Source organism: the organism of the source record quoted next, unplaced genomic scaffold (assembly GCF_019419815.1).
Source record: "Pyrus x bretschneideri cultivar Hongxiangsu unplaced genomic scaffold, Pyrus_bretschneideri_v1 Contig13, whole genome shotgun sequence".
Classification (NCBI taxonomy): domain Eukaryota; kingdom Viridiplantae; phylum Streptophyta; class Magnoliopsida; order Rosales; family Rosaceae; genus Pyrus; species Pyrus x bretschneideri.
In genome coordinates, this window is record NW_025999424.1 from 1,327,140 (window position 1) to 1,345,606 (window position 18,467).

Below are 18,467 nucleotides of genomic sequence, written 5' to 3' on the forward strand. Positions count from 1 at the left end.
AATTAGAATAAACATAAAAGTTCGTGCGTTGCCTTAAAAGTAAATCTAAATCCCGCCGTATAGCGGGAAAGCAAAAGCAAAAACATTATCAATTCAATTTGTTTCACTGCCACAGTGCCACTTTAGAAAAATACAAATATATACATATTATATGCTATTATTTACAAATTTCTTGCGTAATTTGAAAATCGAATCTAATCATGCGTTCTTAGTGGCAGACATTTTTTAAAGAAAAAAGAAATATCATTGCTTTTCTGCTATTCTGCATGTTTTTAATGAAAATGATAAAAAAAAAAAAAATGTAAGTGAATAGTACCAGAAGTGATTTTTCAAGGTAAAAATGTCTTTAACGTTAAAAGTAAACAGTATAAAAAATGTTTCATTAAGATTTTTTTTTTTTTTTTAAGGGTCATGTTCTCTTTTCTACTAAAAAATAAAAAGAGAAATGCTAATGAGACTAATAGGATTCTCCATAGATTTATGTCATTTCACATTTTAATGTTAATTTTCATAATAATATTATAAAATATTATGCAAAAGATATAAGGTGATAGACAATCTATGAAGTAGTTCCATTTTTAAAAGAGTCTCAGTAACATTTATCGAAAAGAAAAGTAAAGATAAAGAAGTCACATTTGTATATACTATATCCAAATGAACTACCAGATGGCCTTGGATTACAATCCACAACCATATCATAAGAGTACTTGGGGTATGAATATTACTTCATTTGAATCCGTTTTAGGGATCAATATCAATTCACCATAAAACCCTAAAAAATAATAATAAAACATGTAATCACTAAACAATATCGTAAAAAAATGAAGTTGCACGTCTTCAGAGAACCTCATCATCCGTACGCCTACACATAACTAGTGTTGTAATCAATAAAAGCGAGTTCGTTTTAAACTCCAATACACAAGAGTCTTCTTTGATCACATGCGTGGTATACAGATGACGTGGTGTCCTGACCAGACACAAGAATTTCTCTAATTTTCCTCAACTTTTTGTCACAGAAGGTGTTCGTTGGTCAAAAATTCCTATTGGCCAAAAAAGAAGGATAATAACTAATTTACTTTGCCCAAAAAGGTGATGCCGTTTGCCTCAAATAAAAGGAAAGTTAAAGATTCATCCTCAAGGAATCGTTTTTTTGCATTTCCAAATCAGAAACACTCAGAAAAATAAAGGAAAGAAAGAAAGAAAGGGTGACAAAAAAAGAATTGTTGAGTTTGCTTCTAACTGAAACAATGGATTCGCACAGCCCCAATTAATACCGCTTCTTGAAGCAACCAATCCCCCCAATCCCCAATGCCAAATTATTAACCTACCTAGTTGGTGAGAAACTGGTGCTTTACTGCTTGCTCTGATCATGGAGGAGCTGGTGCTGCACAACCTGTTTTCCGGCGACCGGGCGGCGCAGATTGAGGCAGCGACGGAGCTGGGTAAGCTGAAGAGCAAGCAGAGGCACAAGTTGGCAGAGAGGGGCGTTATGGTCCCGTTGATTTCGATGCTGCATTCGGAGGACGCCGAAGCCATTGAAGCTTCTCTGTTTTCTCTACTTAGTCTTGCCTTTGGTAGTGAAAGGTTAGTCCTATATACTGTATGAATCCTACAACGTTATTGTTGCGCCAAGTTTTCCGTTAACTTCAAGCATTTCATATTTTTTCTTAAAGTCTCATGGATAGTAAAATTTGTGAAAAAGCCTAAAACTTTTCTCTGTTATGTATGATTTTTAATGGGGACTCTTCCTTGTGCTGTAAGATTGAATTTTTCCTTTACTTTTCTAACTTTGCAGAAACAAGAGTAGAATTGTGAAGTCCGGGGCTTTACCGGCGTTGCTAAACCTCCTCCGCTGCGAAAGCAAGGCGGTGATCGAGCTCACGATAGCGGCTTTTTTGATCCTTTCGTCTTGCAAGGGAAACAAGCTACCGATTGCATCGGCCGGAGCCATCCAACTAATAGTTGAACTTCTCAATCAAGACTATGCTGAAGGCATCAGCCTGCAAGCCAGACTTGACGGCATAGCCACGCTGCACAACCTCTCGACCTGCCATCAGATTATTCCGTCTTTGGTTTCTTCGGGCATAGTGTTTTCGTTGCAACAAATATTCCACGGCTTGGAAAAATCAAACCAACTGGTTGAGAAGGCAATCGCGCTACTTGACGACATTGTTTCTTCATCCGAGACTGCGCTCGAGGAAACTGCAGCTACGTGCGGTGCAATCCAGGCACTAGTTGAGACAATTGAAGAGGGATCGACGAAATCCAAGGAGCACGCAGCGAGAATCCTCCTGCTTATATGCCAGAGCTGCAGAGAAAAGTACAGAGGACTGATACTGAGGGAAGGAGCAATGCCGGGACTGCTTCAGATGAGCGTCGATGGGTCGTGGACAGGCTAAAACCACGGCACGGGAGTTGCTGTTTCTTTTGAGAGACTGTTCCAACTATGGTTCGAGAAACAAGCAGTCGAGGAACAAGGTTATAGAGCAGATTATGGAGGAAATCGATGCCTGAAGGTGAGAGAGTTGCGGGGACAAGTACATCGGCACAGAGGCTGGTGGAGGAGATGCTTTCAAAGATCAGCATCGGACGATGATCGCGACCAAACCCTGAGCTTTGCCGTTAGCGATGTAAATATAGCCGGAAAAAATAGTTCAACCAGATTAAGATGTTAACACACAGTCGTTTATCTCTTTTATTAAAATTTAACAGAAAATTTGACAGAATTGACGGTTGAATTAAAAGTCTAGCAGGCAAATCGAAAACAATCACAACATAGAAAATACCGCATCAACAATTAGCAAGCAGTTTCATACAAATATCTCACTGTTAAGACAAAACCATTCAACAGTATATTGGAACAACGAATTTCAGTTGTGTAAGCAATCTACGGAAAAGAACAGTGAATATTTTTGTTACTGTATATGGCTTAGCTTCGGGGATTCATCCCACCCTCCGAAAAATAACGTATAGTGTACATTCTCCTTTCATATAAGAGAATGGCTCGGAGGATTATTTAACTGACGTTTATAACATCTTTCTACAAGAAAATAGGGTCTCTATGCCGGTGGCAAAACCCAACAAGGATTTGATTACGTTTCAGCCTGACCTTCTATAAAAGCTGTAGGCCACAGCCACTGTTGCCACTGCTCCAACCACCGCAGCAGCTGCAAGAACATCACTTTGCTCCCATTTCCCAATCAAGCTTGACAGCTTCCCCGAGGCATGTTTCCTGGCACACGCCTCTGTGGTCTCTTTCAGCTTCTTTTCCTCACTTCCACCTTTCTGCTCCAAACTTACTTCTTTGCAGCATGTAAATCCATTACTATCAGCACCCTGGCAACAGCCCGAAAAGTTCTCATTACTCTGAATCTGATCGACGTTTTCTTGGTGAGTCTGGTTGCCATTTTCTTGGGGCTTCTCCTCGATTTTCTTACTTTCTCCTCCATTTGGAAGCCTCTGGCCATTTACTTTTATAGCTTCATCAGAAGATGCTCCCATTTGGCCCCTGTAATGAATGAAATTGAATTTCGTGTTCAGCTATTTAAAGATTCAATTCTAAGTTTCGTTAATAGCAATTAAGTAACGCAGACTAGATCTGCTTTGCTTTCCCAATCTCTGTCTAGTGCCTCCTTGACCCCATCTCCCCTTCCTGAAAACCACTCTGGTTTGGTTTATTAATAAAAAAAGTTGTCTGATTTGGTTCACCGAGATGATCTCGCTATCAACTATTCATCCCATGAAGGTAACACACACCTTGACAGAAAGAAAAACGTTACCATTTCCTTGCATATGAGAATCTAAACAAAATGCACTCATCCTATGAAATAGAAATAAGAACAAATGTCTCCTTGACTGTTTGTTTTTAAACGTGTGGTGATGATACTTCTGACAAGTTCACTTACCTAAATTTCCTTACGATTCTAATCTTCACAGAATCAGTAACATGATAGTCAAATGTTATATACCTAATACCCAGAGGAATGCTACAATCCATAAAAGTTCCTCCATGTTAATGTAACTCTATATCGCTAATCTATCATACAAGACTAGAAATAATCAGCCGTAGAAAATATAACAGAAGCTTCAGTTTCAGTGAAATTTTCATCGGAAGGCAGTAGGCAAAATTAAAAACACACAAACCTCCAAAGTCGCTCTATGATCTCTCCCTTCCCAATATGCTGATCAAGCAATTCCGGCACATCATCAGGAGTGACATAGCCATACCTGCAATTTGTAATACAGACTACTCAAATTCCTTCATCCAGTCCAATATGATAAATTTTAAATTGTTATGATCCGGATATTACCAGTGGCCTGTTATGCTTCCATCTGAACCTGGGCTGTAAATAATCAAGTTTCCAGCATACTTGTGGCCTCCAATGTGAGAGCAAGGAATAACAAACACCTGATTCGTCAGTCCTCGCAACTCAGTCTCCTCTTTGAACTTATCAATCAGAACAGGTCCACAAACACCACATCTTTTATCTCGACTACCATGTGCACATACAAATACATGGGAGCCAGTCAAGGCCTCTTGCACTCCAGAAGCCCATGGTTTATCACTCACAAGGACATCATCAACAAAGCTGTCCACATCCGACTCTTTCAAGCCCCTTTGATCAAGAAACAAAAGCAACCTCAGAATCACAAAAAGGAATTTACAGAAACAAGAACGAAAAACTCTTCAATTCCTTGTAAGACAAGGAATTAGTCATAAACTTAGAATTAAATTCAATTTCTAGAATTAATTTCAGAAGCTAATATATCTAATTATCTATTTAGTTCAGTAAATTCGGCACAATTTCGTAATCAAAAGAAAAGTCGAAACAGAAATGAAACACTGAATGCGATCGTAACTTGCATTCAATCAATTCCATGAAAAATCTCCAAAACACACTAAATTAGGTCGATTTGAGACTTGAAATCGGAAAATCATAAACTCTAATCCTAGCTAGCAATCATCGAAATCTCCAAGTCAAATAAAGCAAATCTGAGAATCAAAACACCACGCACTGGTTAATTATCTAAATCCTATAAATTCCGATTAAAATTAAAGCAATACAGAACAAAAACCTCAAGAAATCAACGTGAATTTACTTGTATTTGATCATTTGCGGGAAAATCAGCACATCGCCGTCGGAAAACTCAGTTCCTTCGCGTCCTTCAATTACCGTCAGCAACGTCTATCAAAAACAAAGAAACAAATTGAGTGATGGAGTCAACTCAGCTCAACAGCAGAACACAGTATCTCCAGGAAATAAGAAAGGGCAAGAAAAAACGATCACAAACGCCGACGAATTGAGCTGGAAAACGGACCTTAACGGCGATGTCGTTCTTGCGAGCTTTGAGAGCGGAGGCGAAGAACTTAGGGAGCGGATCGGACTCAGAGCCTTCGACGCGCGACGGCCAGGCCTCGGGGCTCTTGTAGCAGAGGAAGACGTGGCGGTCGTAGGCGTTGACTGTGCCGGCAAGCTTTTCCTTGAACATCTCCGATCTCTTGAAACCGTACGTCTCGTCTTCTGCCGCGGGAACGGCGGCAGCGAGGTCGTCGGAGGCCATTGCTACAGTTCGAGGAGGCGGAGGAGGAGGAAGGGGTTTTGAGAGGGTTGAAGTTGGAGGAGTAGAGAGGGAAAAGATGAGAGAGAAAGAGCGTTGTTGTTTGGTTGTTGGTGTGGATAATATGAGGAGGCTGAGGAGGGAACGGTGGTGTCGGTATGGGCGTAGGTGCGCAGTGCGGTATAGGTGTAGGTGCGCAGTGCGCATACGGCTCACGATGAGGTTTCTGAAGATCGGGATCGGGACCTGTGGGACTGGACGGTGAATGGGAGTGGGGTACTGTGCTTGGGGATCAAGCGCGTGATATAGTGTATGAGAGCGTGTACACAACTCGCCAATAGCAATTATTGCTGAATTTTCGGTTTCAATTAAAAATGCAATAAATAGTCAAAAAGCCGTATACGATACGAGTCATTTTTTTTGAATAAGCCGTATTCAAGTGATTGTCGCTAACACGTGTCAATTATTAAGAAAAATTTGTTAAAATGGTATTTTACCTTACTAAAAAGTGCAGCTATGGTCATATACGTTAATTTCATCAAAATGAATCATGTTGAAATGATATTGCTACAATTGTGTTAAAGTTGGAGCGCCATTACTCCAATTAGTATAAAATTGAGGAACCGTTTTTTTAAATGAGTTAAAGTTGAGGAACTATTGCTTCAATTCTTTTCATTTGGTTTTTGATATTTGCTCCTTGATTCAGCTTTGTGTGAGTTGCACGTGACTCATTTTGAAGAAAGTTGTAATGGAATTGATAAAAATGACCATAGTTGCACGTTTCGATGAGTTAAGGAACAAATGGTTAAGATGAGGGAACATTACTCTAATTGGATTAAAAGTTGATGGACCATTAGTACAATTTCTTCAATTATTAACTAGTGTTTGTGAGACCCCTACAAGCGTTTGTAACTTTTATCAATTTAAAATGAGGTTGTTTTAAATAAATAATTTGTTATGCCTGACGTGCCACTATTGACATATACCAGCATAAATATTAAATAGTAATATATATATATATATTGTGACATCCCACATCGTCCAGGGGAGTGATCCTTATATGTATATTCTCATCTCTACCTAGCACGTAGCCTTTTGAGAGCTCACTGGCTTAGGGTTCCATGGGAACTCCGAAGTTAAGCGAGTAGCGCACGAGAGCACTCCCATGATAGGTGACCCATCGAGAAGTTCTCATGTGAGTTCCCAGAAACAAAACCGTGAGGGCGTAGTCGGGGTTCAAAGCGGACAATGTCATGATACAGTGGAGTTGGGCCTGGGAAGTGATCCCGCCCGGGCCGGGATGTGACAATTTGGTATCAGAGCCTAACCCTGGCTGCATGTGCGCCGACAAGGACATCTGGCCCCTAAGGGGGGGTGGATTGTGACATCTCACATCGCCCAGGGGAGTGATCCTTATGTGTATATTCTCATCTTTACCTAGCACGAGCCCTTTTGGAAGCTCACTGGCTTCGGGTTCCATGAGAACTCTGAAGTTAAGCGAGTAGCGCACGAGAGCACTCCCAGGATGGGTGACCCATCTGGAAGTTCTCGTGTGAGTTCCCAGAAACAAAACCGTGATGGCGTAGTCAGGGTCCAAATCGGACAATATCTTGCTACGGTGGAGTCGGGCCTGAGACGTGTCAATTATTAAGAAAAATTTGTAAAAATGGTATTTTACCTTATTAAAAAGTGCAGTTATGGTCATTTACGTTAATTTCATCAAAATAAGTCATGTTGAAATGATATTGCTACAATTAGGTTAAAGTTGGGGCGCCATTACTCCAATTGGTATAAAATTGAGGGACTATTTTTCTAAATGAGTTAAAGTTGAGGAACTATTGCTTCAATTCTTTTCATTTGGTTTTTCATATTTGCTCCTTGATTCAGCTTTGTGTGTGTTGCACGTGACTCATTTTGAAGGAAGTTATAACGGAATTGATAAAAATGATCATAGTTGTACGTTTTGATGAGTTAAAGGACAAATGGTTTAGATGAGGGAACATTACTTTAATTGGATTAAAATTGATGGACCATTAGTACAATTTCTTCAATTATTAACTAGTATTTGTGAGACCCCTACAAGCGTTTGTAACTTTTATCAATTTAAAATGAGGTTGTTTTAAATAAATAATTTGTTATGCCTCACGTGCCACTATTGACATATACCAACGTAAAGATTTGAAACACAACTAACAAAAATAATAAATAAATAAATAAAAAGAACCACTTGCGGAATGCTAATTTACTCGAAAGTAAACTTGATCTATAGACCTTTAAACTTCCCATTTGATTTGTTGTTGATGTTGATGTATATTCCTCCTTTTAATCTCTCCGAGATTATATAAAAAGGAGCTAAAAGATATTTCGTGCACGCAAAAATGGAAGGTCCTACAAACGGAGGAGGACCCACTGTCTACACCGGGGCAGTGGCGTACAAGCGCGTCGGTCTAAATCACCCAACGGTGCACCACCAATTATATTTTTGTGATTCCCTGCTGCCTGTAGATTCCTTGGTGACGTGGCGACCAGCAATTGGGCCTCCACATTCTGTCATGAAACAGCCCGGTCATTTCGTTGATTAAGTCGAGCCCTTAGCCCAACGTGGACAACTTCTAATTGTTTCTTTTATTTATTTCTTGAGATCGACTTTTAATACTCGATTTAATTTGTTTATTTGGTGAACTAATATTCAATTTAATTTGTCAATGCAATGACGTTTTTATTTTGATTTTTCACGTTTGAGTTTTGGATGCTCAGGATCTTGTCTCAATTTGGTGCGATAAAGTCCAAGTAAGACGTGAGGAGAAGGGCAAAGCTTGTTCCGAAGGTTTCATTTCGCTTTAAAGGATAACGGGGAGAGAAGCATACTAGAAGGCCCTACTCGAGCCGTAATATATTATATATATTAGACGTGAGGAGAAGGTCAGTCTCCTATCCTTGCCGTTGTTGAACTCTCTCTTGTTATTTTCAACAATAATTCAATAAAATATAGGGGATGGTCGACATTTAAGGGATTGTAAAGAATGTATGCCTATGAAAGGAAAGAGATGCGTAAATATCATTTCCGTTAAATAATGTGTAAGATTTAATCATTGTTATATCTTCGTGTTTTCTTTTCTGACAAACAGTAATATTAGTGAGTTAAATTGTTAAATGTTAGTTGAAGCCCCGCATCAGATGCATAGACATTATAGCTTTCCGCTGCTGCGATAAAGCAACGTCTGCCTTTGTGTTGTTTAAGTTTCTCTTTCAATTATTTATGTTGAGAGCAAGGAAATAGTATTAGCAGTGTCAAATTACAACCCTAATCGGAAAACATCTTGTTCGCCGGACCTATTTGACTGTTCCGAGCAGTATACAGGCCGAAAGAAGGACAATACGGTAACAGATTAATTGAATTAGGTATTCATTCCTCATTTTTCCAATGCAATTGCATTTCTTCAATCTCAGGAATTTACCAAATTGTAATCCTTGCAATGGAAAGGAACCATTGTGTACATGTAGCAACCACAGGAATCAGTTGGGAGACTTGTTTTTCATCCAAGGGAAACAAAGGTTAAGAATCAAAAGAAATCGATCTCTAAATAATTACCAGATGGCTTCAAATCAACACCCGGCATCTTCCCGTTCATGGGTTCTTTCGGAGTGTCAGGAGTCTCGAGTATGTAGTGCTTTGGCACCTGAGGTGGAGTTGTACAGCGAATTAGTGCCCAATTCACGCTTTGGAAAAACGGATGCTGTTTAACTTCTGTTGCTCCCCTCCTATATGCAAGACGATGCTGTGGTTCTTTTACGAGTAAACCTCTGATCAGGTCCCTCGCTGCAAAGCTGACAGAAGGCGACTCTGGAAATCTTAACGGCTGGCCAACCACATTAAACAAAGTAGCCCGGTTTCCTTGCCCCTTGAATGGAGTTCTTCCAAATAAAAGCTCGTAGAGAAAGATCCCAAATGTCCACCAGTCCACAGCGCTGCCATGGCCTTCACCTTTAATGATTTCAGGCGCCAAGTACTCGTGTGTTCCCACAAAGGACATTGATCTAGCACTTGTTGGTTCTGCAACGAGCTCAGGGAGAGGGCTTGCTTGATTGTGTACATCATTGTTATTCTTCTTCACTTTGGTCTTTTTATCTTTTTTGGGCTTGCCCGTGAAAAAGCGTGGACCAAAACACGTGGGGGTAATGCAATCTGGCTGCATCACACAAGTCGGCTGGATGCATGCAGGCTGTACACAATATGCTGACTTCTTTGTCTCCAAGCTTAAGTTTGAAGATCTTACCAGGGTGGGGGAAACGGCGCATCTTAAAGAAAGGTCGAAATCTGAAAGCATTATATGTCCATCTTCCCTCACCAAAACATTCTCTGGTTTGAGGTCTCTGTAAATGATCCCAAGCATATGCAAATACTCCAATGCAAGAAGAACTTCAGCCACATAAAACCTGCAAAAACAAACGGGAAATTAACACACTAGAATTGTTATCATTAGCATGTCTCCAGCCCTGGCAAATAAATGTGTGCAAACACTTGATGACCTTCCAGTTTACAGGTTTACTCCTCCATTTTCTCTCAAGGCTTTTATTAAAATATGATTCCTCTTGCAATCTAAACTGAACTGTGTACATGTGTCCTAAATTAAACGTGTACATGACTCAGTGAGGGAGGGAGGGATGACGGGAGAGTTCTACATCTGGACCATCAGTCCTACAAAACCTTAGTAATCACCGAGATGCCACAAATTTCCTTTTATGATAGAAACGACACCGAACAATATGTTCAAACAAGTTACAACGGGGAGCTGCATAGAGGTATCTTTTGGAATGGCAGAACATATACGAGTTGATAGTCCATACAATATTTTCAGCATGGTTTCCAGTTTAACTTGTTTTTCCACCAAATATTTTCCTTGGCTAAAACAACTGTTTCTATATTTGTAAGAACGTAAAGGTTTAGTCAATAATGCGTGTGCTTCTTCATTTTCTTGCTCATTCGTATAGCATATAAGGTAATTCGGTGGTTTACTATACATAGTCATTAGACTGAGAAAACTGAATGGATAAGTATGAAGGAATTTCTAACCTGGCAGCATGCTCCGGAAAATGCTTCCCGGGTTGTTTTTGTCTGAGTGCATGAAGATCACCCCCGGGACAAAACTCCATCACCAAGCAAGATACCTTCTCTGTCTCAAAGTGTGTATACAACGTTGGCAGGAAAGGATGATCCAGAGATTGCAGTATCTCCCTCTCTGTCTGAGCCCTAAGAAGCTTTTTCCTACTTGCCAGTAATGCTTTATCCATAACCTTCATGGCGAAGTAAGTTTTAGTGCCAATCAGTTCAGCTAAATAAACACTGCCTATATCTCCACATCCCAGTGTCCTCAGCAACTTGAAATGCTCCTTACCTAGCGTTCCATCATGATGAGATCGTGCAGCTTGCACCGCTTCCCATCTAATATCATTTGCCTTGTGGGGCTTGTTCATGGCATTGCTCAAACTACTGGAGCTGCTCTCATCGCTAACATCGCTGCCAGTGCTGCCTCTGTAGATGCTGGTCGTCCTGCTCTCAATAAGATCACACGAATTAGTAACTTCGCCGCTTTCAACAGACTTCTCCACACTGCTGGTACATTCACTGACTTCTGTGTTGGTGAAACTCTGCTTGGCTTCACAATACAGAGAGGCAGAATATAAACTGTTCTGAGGGCTTGCACAGTGAGAAGCGAAGTGGCTATTTTTCTGCCCGGCCACTACTTTATAAGGAACCAAACCGTGATTTCTAGATTCCAGATATCTACTCGAATCACAATCATTAACCGGATTCTTGTCACTTGATTTTGCTTCCAGCATGGAAACCTTGTTCAGATAAGAAGTTTCGGCTGATTTGTTAAGAACATCATTTGGGCCTCCATGTTCGAGTTTTCCTTTATGCGAACTGTGGTAATGTTTCCCCATATGGAGAAACTCTTCCTGCTGCATGCTATGATTAGTTGCCTTGTTGGGATTCTTTAGAATATTTACAGAACCATTTGAATAGCTAACTGTCTTTACCGAATAAGTATGCGCAGTCACGCAAGATGGCGACAAAACCCCTTCACTTCGTGATTGTTTTGGAGATGGGGGCTGAGAAGGACGAGCAGTCCCAGTTGTGGAAGGAGGGTTGTTGCCTACCTCCGGCGGTGCAGAATAGCGAATCTTCGGCAAAGAACTAACCCCATCAACCAGTGACTCCATGGCTTTCACACAGTCACTGTCACTCCAAATTCCAACTGAGCACAGTGATTATATGAGATGTAATTATCTCTCTACTAAGGGCATTAATTACACAATCATCAACTTAAATGTCTTCCAAAAGTCAAATTAACAAGGCAGATTACATCAGAGACGTCGATTCGAAACAAAGAATGCAAATTAAAACATAACATAATCAACAAAAAATCTGCAAGAATATATACAATTAATTAAAATCCCAGATGAACCGAAATTCAAGATACGAGCTTTAATTCACAATCAAATCAATGGCAGCAAGAAAAGGAGGAAAATCCATTCCTTTGACAATCCAAGGCTGCAAGAAAATGATTAATTGACAAAATTTTGAACAAATTTCTCTTCTTTTGAAAACCCAGAAACCTAAATTCTCCAGTGATTGAACCCAAGTTCTAATTTTGATTCTTTCCAAAACCAAACCCGACTTTTCATTTTCTTTCTTTTCCCACAGTATCTCGGTAACCAAACAGCACAGCAACGCAAAAGAACCCAATTAGCCAAAGAGTGCTTAGAAAAATTACCTGATCAGAGGAGAGAGAAAGCAGACGAGAGAAAGCAATCTTGCATGGCTGGCTGGTGGGTACAATGCGAGAGAGGGGGAGAGGAGAGAGAGAGACCCAAAGAGCGAGAGCTCACAGAGAAAGTGAAACACCTTTGAGGGGGTCTCTGCTTTCTGGCTGTTATCCTGTTATCTTTTGGATTTCACTGAAGAGCTTCAGATCCGATCGACCAAGAAATCCAGAGGAATCAAGCAACAAGGCAACAATGCGAAAAAAATATAGTAATAAACTTATGAATTTTTAATTTCTGGGGAGAGCAGAAAGTTGGAGTTTCTCTGTTTTTTCCGTCGCGGTGTGGATTTGAGAGAAATACGAAGCCAAAATTCGCAAGCAAAGCGTACGAGCTTAAAAAGCCGTCTTTGTCTTCGTATGTTTGTTTTTTTTCCCTCTGTTTTTTGTTCTCCAAGAAAAAAAAATAAAGAAAAAATGGAGGAAAGAACGTCTCTCTGCTTTTTTTTTTTTTTTTTTCTTGTTCTTGTTTTTGTAAAAAAAATAAAAAAAAAAAATCAACTTTTGGGGTTACTATTTTCTGATTTTGGGCACCTTCCTTTTTGATTTTGGGGTCACCACTTTTAATTTGTGATTATCAAAAAAAACAAATGCGTAAGTGAGTTAAATAGAAATATTTAATTGGTAGGAATAGAGAAATTTGGAGTTTGAACCAGCATCATGATGCATAAACACAATTATTTTCAATCACTGCAGTAAAGAGACATCAGCTCATACATCTTTTTAAAGACAATTGTATCATCCATTTTATCCAATATATGATAGAACATAGGTCCTCACCATTGTTACATTATCAAGCGTTCTTTCTTCTCAAATATTATTTTATTTTCTCCCTAAATTCTAATTATACAATGCTTATTATTAAATTTTAATTAAATCTAATCTAAAGAGTGGAAAAAATCCAACATATGCTTGGCTACCGAAAGAAGGCCAGCAAGGCCTCCTGAAATGCATAATGCCCAATTAGAAATGAACACGTGGTCAAATAATTAAGAAGTTGAAAATTTGAACCGACATTTTTCTAATAAAAGAAATATGCGTCTAATTTTATTGAATTTTCAGGAGGAGAGTCAAACGTTAAGCCAAATGTAATTGGACAATGTTTTGATTGGGCTGCGACACCAAAATCCAGGGAGGAGATGGAGGACATAATTTTCATTTTTAAAACATTATTTAGGTCCAAGATAATTAAATTAAATTGTAATTAGTCGTAATCACATGGGGGTTAAGTAACATCACAAATCCCATTGATTTCTTTCGCGGGAACCAGGTGAGAGGCTCCACATGCATGCACGTGAACTGCAGCCACAAAGCACGTGGACGGCTGTCACGCCCGGCGCATGAATCTACGGTATGCCCGCGGTGAAACTAATAAAAATGTTTCATCTGGAAGGACAAGGGCGCCCGTTATCAAATGTTACCGAGCTTCGGGTATGCGTGCCCACAATGCCACGCCGCTGGGTCCCACTACTTCAGCACATGGTGGACAAAGGGAAATTTTTCAGTGTATCGAGAGCATGACACGTTATATTAATTATTTAATTTCAACCAATTATATTATTATATTTCATGTTTAGGACTATATTTTCAGCACACTAAATTCGCGGGTAAGATGATTTTATGTACTTTAGACGGTAAGCACACATGGAGGTTGATGGCAACTTACATAAAATAGATATGGAAATTGTCAAACGATACTGTATCATATTGTATTATTTGAAGATAAATTTATATTTGACATTGTATTTCGGAACATATTTTATGTAAGTCATTCTCATAAATTTTTCATACGTTAGTTGGGTGGGTGCCACATGATGGTGACCAGATACACGTAACATGCTTTCCTAAAAAATGTGGGTCCCGGGAGAAACCCACTTCCACAAACTTTGATTCCCATCGGACATCGGACGGTTTTAATTGCTTCAGGACAGTGATGGATGCTTTGCACCGTAAACTCTATGTGATGCAGAACACTTGGTTCTTGACACGTGTAATTATTAGGAGGGAATTTAGACAGGATCTTAACCAGTGGGGACCAACATGCTTTGGGCAAATCATTTTCAATTTTCTCCGATTAATAAGGGGAAAAGATATTCTCTTCGAATTTCTTTCAATAAATTCACTCAATCAATTAATCCGGATTTTAAAAATTTGATCTAAATACTACAGACACGAGGTTTTTTTTAAAAATTATAATAACTTTAACCATTGAATTAAATTTTAAGGATTCAGATTGATTGATTGAATGAATTTAATGGAATGACTCCTAAGAGGATCCATTTCCTTGATAAGGATTGGTATTAGGAATCTTTCAAATATCTAATAAAGTCACGTGATGTCACTATTTTGTTCAAATTACAACAGCGATTTTTTTTTTAACTTATAATATATAAAATAGTAAACCACACGATTTGCGTTTTTGGTAGGCATAAAAATTTATGAGTGATATAGAGGATGCATAGACTTTTTTCAAACTAAAAAATCTTAACTTCCTTCTTAGCATCAGAACATATTGACTCATGTTTGAAACTCATTGACCAAACATGCTTAGCATACAAACAAGTAATTTTCTTTCAGGCACTCACATTGTCATGCGGTATACCGATCCATATATGTTATAACATACACAATTATGAAATTTCAGCATGATCAATTATATTGTAGCAAGTGAGCCACCACAAAGTGGTCCAGTGGTTGAGAACAAATATCAAGCCCATATTCTACAAGACACATCCTGAGTTCAATTCATGATGTTGCGCACTAGGGTAGACTGCAGTGGTGAAGCCACTGCTTGGTCCCCTTTTGAAGGAAAACAAAAAATTGTATTGTAGCATGTGAATTAGTAACATTACGATGTACATCCCACTAAAAAAAAATCTCCATACAAACTAGAAGCATTAATAAAGAAACATTCTGCATTCTGATGACATTATAAACATTCCTTTCCCTCTCTGTAAATGGAGGGCAAGGAATGTGATGAGGAAACTAAAGAACAATCCAGTTCAATTATTTTGAGATTGTGTGGATGGAACTTAAACGAAAGATGTCAAGATTGTTCTAGCAAATTATCTAGGTACAAATTTAAGATGTATCTCGCTGTTGACAAAACATCGAGCCTCTTCTCGCTCGGTTCATACTTCCCCTTCCGGAGCTGGTACCGATGAGTTACGGCTGAGATTGTGTATGTTTGGCCTTCTATTGTCACACTGTCCCCACAATGTAGGTTCTGCAGCATGGAAGGTGCAATAAGAATATACACAAGGAAAATCAAGAGAAAAAAATTGCTACCTCAGCAGCAAATTCGACTAATCATGCATCTGTAGGGCCTGCTGCTCCCCCATAGATGAACAAACAGAGTAATATAGACAACAAGACACACTTAATCGAACTAATCATATATATTTCCATGAGTGAAACCAACACAACAGAGTAATAGCGACAGCATGACAGACAGAAACAATCAGTTTGGACGCACGTATAGTTTGAGGGAAGTTCCGGTGCAGTTTCCTGGTTTTCTGAACTAGTGCATAGGGGCGTCCTCTCCCCGGATAAATGTGATGAAGATTGAACAGTGCGACAATAAGATAACATGGCGTCCATATCTTCGGATACAACAAAGAAGGGCTTGCTTGTCCTTTGTACATAAACCCTTATGACAGTTTCGCACAGCTACAATGGTTCTTCCGCTTCCAAGATAAAAAAGACACAAAAAGAAACAAAAACGACCCAAGGCAAAGACTTTGATCACCTCATCATCTCTCTGCAGAAATCGGCAAACTATGTCTTTGTGTTCTTTAAGCGTGTGCAATAAGGACTGAAACTTATTTCTTCCAGCTTCTTACAGTTTTTGACAGATCTAAGTCGATTCAGTAAAGGGTCTACGCTATTCCTATATGAGTTATAGGAAGAGACCAGGTTTTTACCCAAGAGAAGTACTACTTCGGAAAGGTTTTCACACATTCAAAATCCGACTAATACCAACATGCCAAGCTGTCGATACACATTTAAAAGTGGACGTCTCACAGCCTCAGTACGGTTTTGCCTTTCTCGACGGCACAGAGATGCGTAAAGTGGGATGCATTGGGGTTCAATCTCCTCCAGAAACTATAAAGCGCTTCCTCTTCGGGAAACTTCCCAAAATCATCGCCAACACCAATCCATCGGAACAAGCGTATATGCCACTCCTAGAGCAAAATGGCTTTCAGTTACCAACTCTTTCAAGTTTCAATACATCGATCATGCAGCTTCTACCAAATTGGCGCTCGAAAAACTTCCTTTTATAAAGTCAATTTGTACATCTGTAACATCCTAATTGACGTCATTCGCGCTTAATCATTACACTAATCGAGTTTAAACAGCTTATAATACAATTAAGATAATAACAAAGAGCAAATGCAGCAGCAGCACATGCATACTCCCCACTCAACAGACATTCACAGATTCAGAACTGATCCCCAAAATTATTAGTTGGATTTGAATCCCTTTTGCGACAAGTTCCAATCTGTCTAATATTTTTAATATCATAGAGATTTGAAGTAAGAACAAAGTACCGACTGTCGACTAACTGATGCCCTTCCCTCCTTTATCCCGGCTTGGGACTGGGCCCGGTAACATAAGATTAACTTATTTGAATCCCTTTTGCCACAAGTTCCAATCTGTCTAACATTTTTAATATCATAGGGATTTGAAGTAAGAACGGAGTGCCTACTGTCGACTAACTAACGTCCTCCCCTCCTTTATCCGGGCTTGGGACCAGGCCCGGCAACGTAAAATAAACTTATTTGAATCCCTTTTGCCACAAGTTCCAATCTGTCTAACATTTTAAATACTTTTTTATATTTTAATTTCTTATCCAACCACGCAATTGCAATTCCTCAAACAAAAAATAAATAAAAAATAATTCGCAGAAAAGGATTAGTAATTTGGAGCAATAATATCCGAGCAAAAATTTAAGGACTTACGGATGGGAAGCAACGAACGCCGAGGTTCTTGGGCGGAGGAGTAATTTCGATGACTTTGTAAGGGTCATAGTTATCTCGATTCTTCTCCCTCTTTCTGCAGGAGACTTGAACCAGCTACAAGAACAAACAATGGCCACAGAAAATGGAGATTTTAGCCATTTATTTATAACTATATAAATAAATAGAAAGAAAAAAATCTATGAATCTGTGTGCACCTTTGGACGTGGACTCAGGCTCAGATTCCAGGACGCCATCGCCATTCTCTCTCTTTCGCGCGCGCGCCTTCTCTATCTGTGGCTAATACCCGACGCAGACCAGCTCGAGAAAACGCACGCCTGCCAGAAATATAATGGACAGAGATCTGATTCGAGCCTTTCAAATTTTATCAAACATCTACTTAAAAATTATAATAATTTTTACAGTGAGATAAATAAAAGGTCTGAATCACTTGATCTAATAATAGTAGTGGAAGAGATCGGAAAATAATCTATTTCCAAATATAATTTCTATCTTTTTTTATTAGAAGTTTTAACGAAAAGTTCACGGTACTGTTTACTTTAATAAAAAATCATATTTTTACACTAAAAAGTCAATCATGGATACTATTTACTTTACCTTTTATTTTATCTTTATTATTAAAACTTAAAATTTTCAAACACTTTCTATTAGTTTTTCTTTTTTAATTTTGGATTAATTTGACAGGCACCATTAAGTTCAGTTTATTTACAATTGGACACCACAATTTTTGGACACTCATATCTGACCAATACGATTATACATCTTCCTTTAGCAATTTTAAACAGAAGATTCGGATTTTTGATTCGATGCTAGAGAGTTTATTTACTGAAATTATATTTTAGAGATAATGAGATGTAATAGCTGATGGTTGAATACCTTGTTTAAATCATCAAAGAAGATATCCAACTATTAACCTGCACCTATGCTATAGCATTTTCTATTCTAATATCAATTTGAACCATGCGAATAATATTCAAATCTGAATGCAGAGTAAAAGACATTGTTTGTTTGGAAGTGTTTGTAAAATAACTGAAAATGCTTTTAGAGAAAATATTTTTAAATTTTAAAAGCATTTGAAGTGCTTCTTGTAAGAAATACCAAC

General features: G+C 38.8%; 3 protein-coding genes and 1 pseudogene across 6 annotated transcripts; 1 reads left to right on the plus strand and 3 right to left on the minus strand.

Annotated features, from left to right (window-relative positions):
• The first annotated feature begins 1,126 nt into the window (after window positions 1–1,126).
• Window positions 1,127–2,726, plus strand: LOC103959722 (annotated as a pseudogene).
• Window positions 2,727–2,776: 50 nt separating this feature from the next.
• On the minus strand, window positions 2,777–5,559 carry LOC103965790 (altered inheritance of mitochondria protein 32). Its single transcript, XM_009378867.3, has 5 exons — window positions 5,320–5,559; window positions 5,101–5,186; window positions 4,311–4,616; window positions 4,144–4,227; window positions 2,777–3,508 (listed from the first exon to the last, which is right to left on the minus strand). The coding sequence occupies exons 1-5, from the start codon at window positions 5,488–5,490 to the stop codon at window positions 3,100–3,102; spliced, it is 1,056 nt and encodes a 351-aa protein (XP_009377142.2). The 5' UTR covers window positions 5,491–5,559; the 3' UTR covers window positions 2,777–3,099.
• Window positions 5,560–8,948: 3,389 nt separating this feature from the next.
• On the minus strand, window positions 8,949–12,749 carry LOC103965796 (protein kinase PVPK-1-like). 4 transcript variants are annotated; one of them, XM_048578860.1, is made up of 4 exons: window positions 12,339–12,749; window positions 11,602–11,819; window positions 10,634–11,520; window positions 8,949–9,996 (listed from the first exon to the last, which is right to left on the minus strand). In XM_048578860.1, the coding sequence occupies exons 2-4, from the start codon at window positions 11,782–11,784 to the stop codon at window positions 9,123–9,125; spliced, it is 1,944 nt and encodes a 647-aa protein (XP_048434817.1). In that variant the 5' UTR covers window positions 11,785–11,819; window positions 12,339–12,749; the 3' UTR covers window positions 8,949–9,122. The 4 variants fall into 4 exon arrangements, with proteins under 4 accessions (XP_048434817.1, XP_048434816.1, XP_009377150.2 ...); XM_048578859.1 differs by having other exon boundaries at window positions 10,634–11,523; XM_009378875.3 differs by having other exon boundaries at window positions 10,634–11,806.
• A 2,538-nt stretch (window positions 12,750–15,287) lies between these two features.
• LOC103965795 lies at window positions 15,288–17,722 on the minus strand. The gene is made up of 3 exons (XM_009378872.3): window positions 17,563–17,722; window positions 17,348–17,461; window positions 15,288–15,612 (listed from the first exon to the last, which is right to left on the minus strand). Exons 1-3 carry the CDS (start codon window positions 17,605–17,607, stop codon window positions 15,433–15,435), a joined length of 339 nt encoding a protein of 112 aa, XP_009377147.1. The 5' UTR covers window positions 17,608–17,722; the 3' UTR covers window positions 15,288–15,432.
• Between the last annotated feature and the right edge of the window lie 745 nt (window positions 17,723–18,467).

Coding starts and splice junctions, on each gene's coding strand:
- LOC103965796 (XM_009378875.3), bottom strand. CDS start 11,784: ATGGAGTCACTGGTTGATGGGGTTAGTTCTTTGCCGAAGATTCGCTAT. Junction 9,997..10,633: donor TTTCCGGAGCATGCTGCCAG/GTTAGAAATTCC, acceptor TTGTTTTTGCAG/GTTTTATGTGGCTGAAGTTC.
- LOC103965790 (XM_009378867.3), bottom strand. CDS start 5,490: ATGTTCAAGGAAAAGCTTGCCGGCACAGTCAACGCCTACGACCGCCAC. Junction 5,187..5,319: donor AGAACGACATCGCCGTTAAG/GTCCGTTTTCCA, acceptor TGTTTTTGATAG/ACGTTGCTGACGGTAATTGA. Junction 4,617..5,100: donor CCGCAAATGATCAAATACAA/GTAAATTCACGT, acceptor TCTTGATCAAAG/GGGCTTGAAAGAGTCGGATG.
- LOC103965795 (XM_009378872.3), bottom strand. CDS start 17,607: ATGGCGATGGCGTCCTGGAATCTGAGCCTGAGTCCACGTCCAAAG. Junction 17,462..17,562: donor GCCTGAGTCCACGTCCAAAG/GTGCACACAGAT, acceptor TTGTTCTTGTAG/CTGGTTCAAGTCTCCTGCAG. Junction 15,613..17,347: donor GCGTTCGTTGCTTCCCATCC/GTAAGTCCTTAA, acceptor TCCATGCTGCAG/AACCTACATTGTGGGGACAG.